This window comes from Alosa sapidissima, chromosome 5, assembly GCF_018492685.1.
Source record: "Alosa sapidissima isolate fAloSap1 chromosome 5, fAloSap1.pri, whole genome shotgun sequence".
Taxonomy (NCBI): domain Eukaryota; kingdom Metazoa; phylum Chordata; class Actinopteri; order Clupeiformes; family Clupeidae; genus Alosa; species Alosa sapidissima.
The window spans coordinates 30,259,203-30,269,616 of record NC_055961.1 but is presented as its reverse complement, the minus strand read 5'-3'; the positions used below and the strand labels follow the sequence as shown (position 1 = coordinate 30,269,616).

At 41.1% G+C, this 10,414-nt stretch overlaps 1 protein-coding gene and 1 non-coding gene across 2 annotated transcripts; one reads left to right on the top strand and one right to left on the bottom strand.

The window, feature by feature from the left end:
- Positions 1-3,198: 3,198 nt before the first annotated feature.
- On the bottom strand, positions 3,199-6,410 carry wnt11f2 (wnt 11, family member 2). Its single transcript, XM_042093930.1, has 6 exons — positions 6,325-6,410; positions 5,720-5,954; positions 5,309-5,544; positions 4,901-5,178; positions 4,468-4,760; positions 3,199-4,307 (listed from the first exon to the last, which is right to left on the bottom strand). Exons 2-6 carry the CDS (start codon positions 5,806-5,808, stop codon positions 4,133-4,135), a joined length of 1,071 nt encoding a protein of 356 aa, XP_041949864.1. The 5' UTR covers positions 5,809-5,954; positions 6,325-6,410; the 3' UTR covers positions 3,199-4,132.
- Positions 6,411-7,600: 1,190 nt separating this feature from the next.
- trnap-agg lies at positions 7,601-7,672 on the top strand. The gene has a single exon. It is a non-coding gene; the product is annotated as a tRNA-Pro (tRNA).
- The last annotated feature ends 2,742 nt before the right edge of the window (positions 7,673-10,414 follow it).

Below are 10,414 nucleotides of genomic sequence, written 5' to 3'. Positions count from 1 at the left end.
AAAAGGTGTAGTCTAATCGTGAGGTTTTAAATGAAGAAAAAAAGGTTAGTAATACTAAAAAGGGCTTCTTTCAACTGGTCACTAGAGGCAAGTGGACTTGAAAACTTGAGAAATCTCTGATGTGTTGTCCATGTGTTGTCCATTGAATGTTATGTTTGTCTGTGGACTTAATTGGTAAAATATGTCTTGTCTCCTCCGTGGGATAGTGGGAAACGTAATTTCGATCTCTTTGTATGTCTTGACATGTGAAGAAATTGACAATAAAGCAGACTTTGACTTTGACTTTGATTTGTTGGGTGTTGGTGATGAGAACTGTTAATCATGGTGTGTGTGTGTGCAACTGTGTGCTTCATTGAACCCTGTGTTATTACACATTGTAACATTACATTTATGTATCTAAATGAGCACTTACAATGCTATATTGTGTACATTTCATTTACATCACAGTTTGGTGAGTGTGTTGGATTTATAAGTGCAGTGCAATAAGTGCAGAGGTAAAAGAAATCTGGTTGACAACAGTGTGACATTAACTTTGTGTCCCTCATAATATATAGCCTGCATAATGCATTTTAGCAAGATCTGCTTCCATAATCATGACCACAAGAATTTTTCATCACAGCATTCCTGCTTTTAATGCTGGCCACATGAACAGCACAAGAAAATGGTTCATTTATTTTCATATTTGTAAAGTGAACAAAGCGTGTGGCCTTTTTAGCCACACAGGACTAAAAGCAAACACTCAATCACTCAGACAACAAGCACGCGCCTTTGTTAGATTCTCTAGATGCCAGGGGGTGAGGGGGACACCACAATCCTCATCAGTTCTAACAGATGGCTAGAGCAGAATTGAAGGAATGACCTTGGGTAAAATGCACTGTTGTGTCCTGCTTTCAAACGTGATTTCAAGTGTCTTGTTCTCACTATGTACTTGTGCTTGAATTACCAACCTTTTTATTAACACCTACTTTGTCCTTCCACTCTCTTCCAATGCCTTTTTGTGGAGCTGCTCTGTTTATTACAATTACATCTCAAATTAGCTCAGACCAAAAACAACTTGCTGGAGGAATTTGGAAGCTGTATCTAAGAATTTCTCCACCTGTCCCTGTGGTAGTTTACCCCCCAGGCTGGGATGACCCCAGGAATGTGAGGGGGAGATTAGCCCTTGCTGTAAAAGTCTATCTCTGCATCTGTATTTAAGTGCCACACTGCCCTGGCCTGCCATCAATCATTACACCAACACTCACTACTACAGACACAATGCCGTCCATTTCATAGTAAATCATCGCCTACTGTTCCTACCATGTTCCAGTCTGTTTTTGGTAATTTGCATATTGCTTGATTCCCAAGGACACTGTAAAAGTGTCTGAGCTGAACTTATTTTGTGTTTAGTTTAATTCCTGAGGACCTCCACACACATCAAAGCTATTTGATCTGATCAACTTCTGCTGAATTCATTTAATGAATGGGTGTATGAAATATGGGTTCATGCTGTTTATTTAAAAACAGAAGTCCTGTAAACACACAGCTGGCCCGGGATGAAGAGGGCATGGCATTCCTCACATATTCACATCAGCTGTAGAATCAACAGTGCGGCTCTTTGCAGTGTGCTAGCACCCTTTTACCAGTCTCAGTGTCCAGGGTCCAGTCTGTGTCCAGGGACAGAGCCACTGGACCTGGGAGCACACACTTAATAGCTATCTGTTCAGTTGATAATAGGTGTCTACTAAAGTCTACATGCACTGTTTCTTGGTCTGTTTAATGCAATGGGACCAGTAAATACTAAAAAGTGAATTAAAGTATTTTACTTGTACACTATTGCAAATTCAGAGGATGCACTGCAAAAACTGCTTATTTACCAAGTTTTAATCTTACATAAAGATCAAAGAATCCAGTTGGTATTGTTTTTAGTATAAAGAGACTTACCTAGTTGCGCTTTCTCATAAAAATCATTTGACTTAATTTAATAGGAGTTTGACTTATTATGAGCGCCGCCCAGCGAAGCGGCGGTCATATAGGTTTAGTCAGATTTATTTATTTATTTATTTATTTCGCATGTCCAAATTTCCGTCAAGGATTCCCGGGACACTGTAAGACCGGGGTACACGGAACTTGGTGGTGATGTAACCCCACATGGATAGCATGGAACCATCTTTTTTCGTTTTGATCTGTAGCCCCCCCGCAGGACTGGACCCCCCGAAAGGAGGGTAGGGCAGACACAGTTTTCTGTGAATATCTTGATAACCGTAGGGCCTAGGATGACCAATGTTTGCGTATGTTTGCCTCCAGGGGTCATGTAAACCCATTACATATGCACACATGTGCATAAACAGATACACACGCACACACATACATTCACAGTAATCCTACGTATGACACACTCACACAGTAGACATATATACGCATGCATGCACATGCACACACACAGGCACATAAACAGGCAAACACACAAGCACATGCACGCACACCCACCCACCCACACACACATAAACATAAACATGTACACGCACACATGCACACAATTCAAGAATTTCTCAGAATTATGAACAGGCAAGATGGGGGTGGGGTTGTATAAAATGTATTTTACATGTGAAATCTATGAACTAATCATGTTTTGGTACTTGTTGTCTAGCTGATACCAGTGAGAATTGAGTGTGCATAATGCAATTCAGTGAGACAGTTAAAATCATATATGCCTTTCAGCGTGACTTATTTTTGTGGAAAACATGTGTTGGACTGGGCGGCGGTCATATTTTGTACATCTAGTTTTAAGATATCTTGTCAAGAAAACAAGCAAAATTTGCAAAAGTAATTGGGCAAATTTGGCTGCCTTAAAATAAGTCAATCTCTTAAATCAAAATGATCTCATGAGAGAGCGCTCTCTTTATCCTAAAAAACTGTTTTGCAGTGAGTCAAAACCAGATTCTGACACAATACAGATCATTTTCAAAATGCTAATGGCCTGGTTATGTTTGCTTTACCATAGTTGTCTTGTAACATACCTAGAGGGTTGCAGGGAAAACATGTAGTCTGTGCATAAATTACTAGGCTCAGTTTATGTTCCTACTAGGCAAGATGTCTGCAACCTCATATTTGTGTAAATGTAACAAGGTTCAAGGTTGTGGCAATATTCTACCCCTAAATAGCACAAGGCGATAAAGCACCTACTGCTAAAAACATGTCAAATTAGTCACTCAAGTTTTTATTTAAAATTTAGGACAGTATGAGTATTTCGTTTAGGACAGTATGAGTATTTTCGTATTTCCTATTGCAGGCTTTTCCTTTAACTATGAACAAGACTTACATCATCATTCAGACTAAATGATGTCTACATAAAGCCTGCAGCATGGACTACATGAACTAGAATGTCATGCTTTACCTTAAATGACCTTTTTGTAAGTGCATTTCATTTTCATTGTGTGGTAGACACTGTACTGTCTAATAATGAAACTCAGATCAATGTAAAAGTTGTATGGGTGTGTTCATACATGCTATGATAGTTCATACTGATGAATCCTTCCTGATAAATCCTTACAGTTAAGTAGGCCTATGCAAAAAGCAATAAATACAAGTAACCACACATAAAAACTTTGTTCTAAATAGATCATTTTGATTTGGGTTAAACAGTGAGCAAGTTAACCATGGATTGTTTGCTCGCCTTGCACCACATCCACAAATGCCCCTTCTCACCGTGAGTCATCTCTTTGCTCAGCAAAGGAGTTAATGAGTAAGGATCAGTCTGTTCAGAGCTGTCACTCAGGCCACATCTGTCTGTGTCTTTTCTGAAAAGTCTTTTATTTGGTGTCCATCCCAATTGTCTTTTTTCTCTCTCCAAATAGCGTTGTCCATTCAGAGGGAACCTCTGGGACACCCGTCCATCACCTGCACGTAAACAGAACCTGGGTCTTGTCAGAGCTCCGCTGTTGTCTGTAAACCATCACTATGGTTTCTGCCAGGTGTCGCCATGGTCACACACGCAGCCACAAAAGGCATGTCTTACGCCTTGAAGAAAAGAGCCTGCTGTGGGGGTGGACCCAGCACTTTGTTCGGGTCCAGTTCATAACCCTCTCCCTTTGTCCATTTGTTGCTCCTTGTTGTCTTTTTTCCCCTCTTCTCCTTCTTCTAACTCCAGGGTTCACTTGCAGACATACCTTTCCACTGTGCGCTCACAGTGTTTGCAGGTGACGTAGCAGCACCAGTGGTACTTGCAGTGGCAGCGTTCCACCACTTGCTCTGTGTACACGTTGTAGCCTCGACCGCAGCACATCAGACCGCAGCTGTCACTGCCACTCGCTGTCTTATTACACTCCCTGGAGACAGATTAAACAGTGTATTAGTCAATGGGGTTAACTGCACCACGTGGCTGAGATAGGGAAAGAGAGGAGGCCTATTGATTGGGTGGACGTTTTTGCCCATTTAGAGAGGTAAAAAATTCAGCTTTCAAATTAAGATACTGGATGTTTCCATTACCTGTCTTGTGTGCCAAGGGACCCATGTTTTGGGTCAGTCTTACAATAGTCAGGTGAGCTGACAAGGTAAACAAGTTCACCCTCTCGGACAGGTCGCACATCCAGCTCTTTGGGAACTAGTTGCCTGCGTGTGCCAACAAGGCGATGGATCACTTTTGTAGCTGAAAGGTACTTGGTCTTTAGATCCTCTGCAATGTGGCCGATGTCATGCAGCCCCTTCCAGCATGTTTTAACAGAACATGACCCAGACACGCCATGACACTTGCACTTTGTCTCCACAGCATCTACCAAGACCTGCAAATTAGCAAAATGATATTTTTACTGCAAACAATGTGTACTTAGATCAGCTGAATACACAACACAACACAATAGGATAACTAAACCCAGAGAGAAATATTGCCATGTAATGGCGAAACCCCTAACGTGATGCGTACCTGTCTGCCCACCGCATTGTTGTGTAGATGCATCAGCCTGAACGCTTGAGGGCCAGACCTACGGTTTTTCATGGGCGCGTCGGAGAACGCGGAGCCCATCTGAAGCCCGTAGCGAATGTTGTCTCCGCAGCCTCCCCATCGGAAATCAGGAGCGGCTTGCTCCGCTGGGGCAGGACCGCACGTGCAACTCGGCAGCTCTCCGGAGGCGCAAGCCTTTGCAATGGAGTGACTCACAACAGCCGCAGCAAGGGCAAACGCAAACGCCGACTCTCTGGTACCTGTAAAACACATTCCGACAGTAAGTGCATGTACTCCTTCTGAGAAAGGATGTCTAATTTCTGACAAGGGTATATGGTTTGACTAAATCAACCAACACGTGTTTATTTTCACATGTATAAAGGTTCCTACCTTTTGCCAAGTCTGGTGTGAAATGAGGCGCACTCTCAATTGACGAGCAGTTCCATCGCATATCTTTCAAAGTGTTCTGGCAGGCGTTCTTTGTCAGTTTGGCAGCATGCACGATACTGTGCATGAGCTCCAGGTTGCGACGACATAGCTGGAGCTGGTCTGGAGCCAACCCGTCAAGGAGCTTACAGTGGTGCGTCTGATTCCAACCCACTGAACTACCATTCACCGTGAGACCTCTGAAAAATAACATATACGCAAAATTGGTCATTAACATTTATTTAATATGTATTTATATACATGTTTTTAAATAATTAAGGATACATGGGTCCAGCAGGAACTAACACCACACATTTACTGCATAGCGCTGTTTCAAGGTTCATTCGAAAGCAATTACCAAAACTTGACACTTACAGCCAGTAGATACCCGCGCTACAGTGAACTTCCAGAAGGACCATCAGAATGAGTACAGAGACGTTCCTGTGATATTGCATATTGTCCATCTATCGATTGTTGCTCTCAAATGTCCTGTCCTCTAATGCCAAACAGTTGCCAAATGCAGCAGTGACTGACAGTAGGCCTATCTAAAAAAAATCCAAAACAGTTGTTTCGCACAGACGGTGTTGGGATGATGGTGTCAAAAGAGCTCCTAATGCAGACAACACAGTGGTTTGTTTAACAGCGTCTTTTTATCTGACCAGTCTCTGTGTAACCACGCCCAACTAATTCGACGAATAAACTTCAGGTAGGTCCATTCTGACCTCTATGGCTAGTATGGCAATAGTATACAGCTGCGAAATTCTAGTTATGATAACTAGGGTGCATACAAAACATTTGTAAAGCCAAGGCTATGAAATATTGTAATTCTATAGGCTAACATTTCTGTTGAATATAGCCTAATATCGTAAAATGTGTTTAGGCTTAGCCTACAGACTGTAACTTAAGCAACGACAAACATTGTAGCCTAAACATTTTCTGCGTAAATTATTTCACATGGAGGATCAATCACTTTGTCATACCTAAAACAAGACTGTAGATTGTCAGCCTTTGTCCATAGATCGATACAGGGGCCCTGCTGTGAACAGAGACGTAACTCTGCTCGAGGCTAAATTTTAGACATATAGGCCTACCTACTTGTAGCCTAACTATTTTGAGGCTAGGAATTATGCCGTAGACCTAAATTCTCGGAATGACTAACTTGTTTCGTATTTCGTCCTGATTAGTTTTGAACGTTTCTTGTGGGCTAATCACTTCAGACACTGAGCCATTCAATGTTCAGACGGGTTGGTCGGTAAGTTGCCCTCTGTGTGAAGCAATTAGCGGGCCTTAGGCCTAAGTCTTTTGAAGATTTCTTTTGAGGCGGATCTCTACAACATGAAACATTTACATCACAACGGATTTAGTTAGTTCTCTAGTTATAGCCTAATCCTGGAATCGTCATTCTTTTCATATGGACACAAAGTATCCCCAAGTGACGCATCTTCACAGGAGCAAGCAGGCTCCAATAAGAACTCCACGGCAACAATAAGAATAGTTCCCACATTCCAGCAAGAAAAGTGTCATATGGGCCTACCCTTGGTGGTGATACAAAGTTGCAGTCTACGCATTGCTGATAGCCTACAATTCATTGATACAAAGTCGCAGCCTGGGGATTGTTGAAATAATAAGTTGATACAAAGTCGCAGCCCTTGGTTTTATAAAGGCTAGAAATTACACCCTGCAGCCTAGCCTAAACAATTGTAATAATTTAATCAAAACAGATTTTTTTTTTAATTATTTAAGATCAGTGGCCTACAGTCAGAACTCATTTCCAGAAAAGCAACAGATAACATCAATGAAGAGTGAAGAGTTGGTCATCAAAATTAAAAATGACTTTACGCCAGATGCAATCGGACAACATTTTTAGTCTAATTTTAACAATTTAGGCTATTCCTAGTTCACGTTTGCCTGTTCATTGACCATTCTGCCACGAACACAATTTTTCGGATTTTGAAACTTGTTTTGCTTGACGCTTAAAAAGGTAACGGGTCTAAAATTGAGACCTATTCGATGTTATGTCTGGAGAAATCTGCACGCTTAGATGTAGCACTATGTTACCGGAACAACGTCCTGTCAACATCTAGGCTACAGGTTTTTGTGGCATGGTCAAGAAATATTTATTAAGGATAATGCGCAATGGATTGTGGTTGTAACATGCCTTGAAAATTCACAGCGATAACAATAAATCACGAAACAGTAGACTATAAAGTTCTGACATCTAACTATATTTATGTTGCATTTTACCTGTATGCACGCGGCTCGTTGGTCTAGGGGTATGATTCTCGCTTAGGGTGCGAGAGGTCCCGGGTTCAAATCCCGGACGAGCCCTGTTTTTTGTAAGTGCCCTGGATTTAAATAACCGCTAACCTAAGCAAGATCAAGCTTTACATATGTAGGCCTATGCTATATCGAAACATATTCAGTGAAAGAGTTTACATTCGGCATGCGTGTTGTCACTTGGCACCAATGTGCCTACCGTGTAGCAAGTAGCCTAGCCTAATCCAAGGCATATCCTATCACAACACATGCTCTGTTTATAGGAATGTAGGCAGCCTATAACGCTCCATATGGTTGTCTCCCGGGGGTATTCAGTCTCTTAGGCCTACATGTGAATATCACAACAATTAAAAGCCTAAAGCAAAACAATTAGGGTGATTGACGTGCGGTCAGTTTTGGTGCCTATGGCCACAAAACAAACCCTTTAAAGTTTGTTTTACAGATACAAACGGATTTATCTTAATCCTTTCATCACCCGTCTTTAAATTGTAAACACAATACAATCCGGGAATTCATCATGGTCATAGACTCAGGTAGCCTACCTATGGACCTTGGAAGTTGTTAAACTATAAACAAAATGATCAAATATGGGACCTCATGAGTGAGTGAAAGACAGAGGAAGGGGGAGGGCAAGCAGGCTAGTTAGAGGATCTTAAATGCATAATCTGTATGTGGTCTGAAAGCAGGATTAGCTGTTGAAAGGTTTCCAGGGGATATGTCATAAAAGGGATTACTACACTTAATCAGACTCATTCACACATATGGGAGATTGAGAGAATGCATGTTTACTTAACTTCTGCTGCCCCCCTTTTATGTTGACAGTGAATACTCTGCTCAAGGAGTGTGGGGTTATCTCTAGAGATACCTCTTTTACTCTCAATGGCAGCTGTCCAGGTGGTATAGAAACTACTGAATGGCGAAGGCCTTTGAGATGGCATTTGTAATTGGTTCATCCTGGTATTTGAATGTACAATGCAATAGGAGAAAGCAACATTTGGATGGTGTAGTCTAATTAGAAATAAAGCAGAACTGAACAACATACCCCCCACAGGTTGTCATGAAAAAAATATACATTCCACATGGCATTTATGGTAATGATTTGATAAACAATTGGACAAGGCAAGGAGTTGTTTAGTGTGCTTGGTTTCACTTGTTTCAGAAGTACATACATTTGTGGCCTATGCAAGGTTCAAGGTCATCTTTATTGTCCTCCATGAGAGCAAATATTCTTAGAAATAAGACATCACACACAGGCAGGCATTCATTTGAACTAATACATATACATGTCTGAGACAGCTAATGAAATGTGAATAGGATGTGTCTGCGAGACTGAATTTCCTGCTTGCCTTCACCAACTATTTTACATGCAACAGAAACTAGTCTCAAAGGAAGTGGATTCGTCCCCCTCCTATCACTCTACCATTCAATCTTTTTTTTTGCCTTTTCCTTTTTGATTGTGAAATGTTAGTGTCCTGAGGACACTGCTGGGCGTTATTGTGTGTATGCTTCGTGAGGAGTGTGTGAGGGAGTAAGGTGAGATGAGAGTCATGTATATGAAAGGCCAGCAGTTGAGGAGCCAGGGGATGCAGAGGCCAGTTCTTCCTGTTGGATCCAACAACCCCCCCCACCCCACACACACACACACACATACACACACTCAAGTTCACACTCACTCTTGCAAACACACACACACATTAAACTTAAGGAAATTAAAAAAAAAAATGCAGGACAAATCAGGTAACTATAGGAAAACCAGTGTTAAGATGCACAGATAAACAAGCCATTTGGGGTTCAAAGACTGATCCATTTTAGGTGGTGCCCATTTTGTTAGGTGAAACACCCCCAACAACTCAATATACATTCAGACCACTGTGTATTGGATGTTTAGAGGCCAGACAGTCGAATACAGTCATCAAAGCTCTCGGCTTTGAGATGCGCAAGACTTGTACTGGCAAAGGTGATACTGCAGTCAATGGCCTTTCCTACTGATCCCACATTATCAAACAGGTTAAACTACTAAGCTAATGCCTTTTAACGTTTCAAATGTGTAAGAAATGTAGGGGACTGACTACAGTATCAGCGACTTCATGGGGATTTTTTCTGTTGGTTTAAGTTATTTTCTACCTGAAACTGAAAGCTTTGGTGAAGGCAATCATTACATTTTTCATATTCCAGTCTCATCCTCCTCTTTGATAGCTTGTTGACAAATAGTTTTGAAACCTCAGAGAAAGTGGGTAGACAGTGTTAGTTTTTGTGATGTACTCGCATACAAAATAAAAATGTAAATAATTTTAAAGAATGTACTTAAACTGTTACGTTAAATTCAATCTAAAATCATGGATTACACAATTGACCTTGTGCCAGCTATAGGTTCACCGTACTATATTTGACAGTGAAATCTTTCAACGTTCTAAAGGTTTGAAAGCAGGTGACATTACATTGTTGCTCTTCATTATGTCGAACTGGCAGACAGACGAATAGTCAAAAATCTGCATTCAGATTTAACAAACGCCACTAAAGGCATAGCTGCAGTTGTCCACTTAGAGGCGCTGTTGCTATTCACTTATGAATAACTACACGAAACAGTCAAAAAGCACACTCGATATAAAATCACTAACAAATGCAGATGGTCTCTAACTGCATGGTATTCTAACCTCAGAGATACAAAGGGAATTGTATAACACAACATTCTTCAACTACGTAGCAAAAGCTATGCATACACAACCGAGATTACAGAAACTTTGAGAGTGAGGAAGAAACTATTTAATATTATAAAAAATCAGATCCATTTAC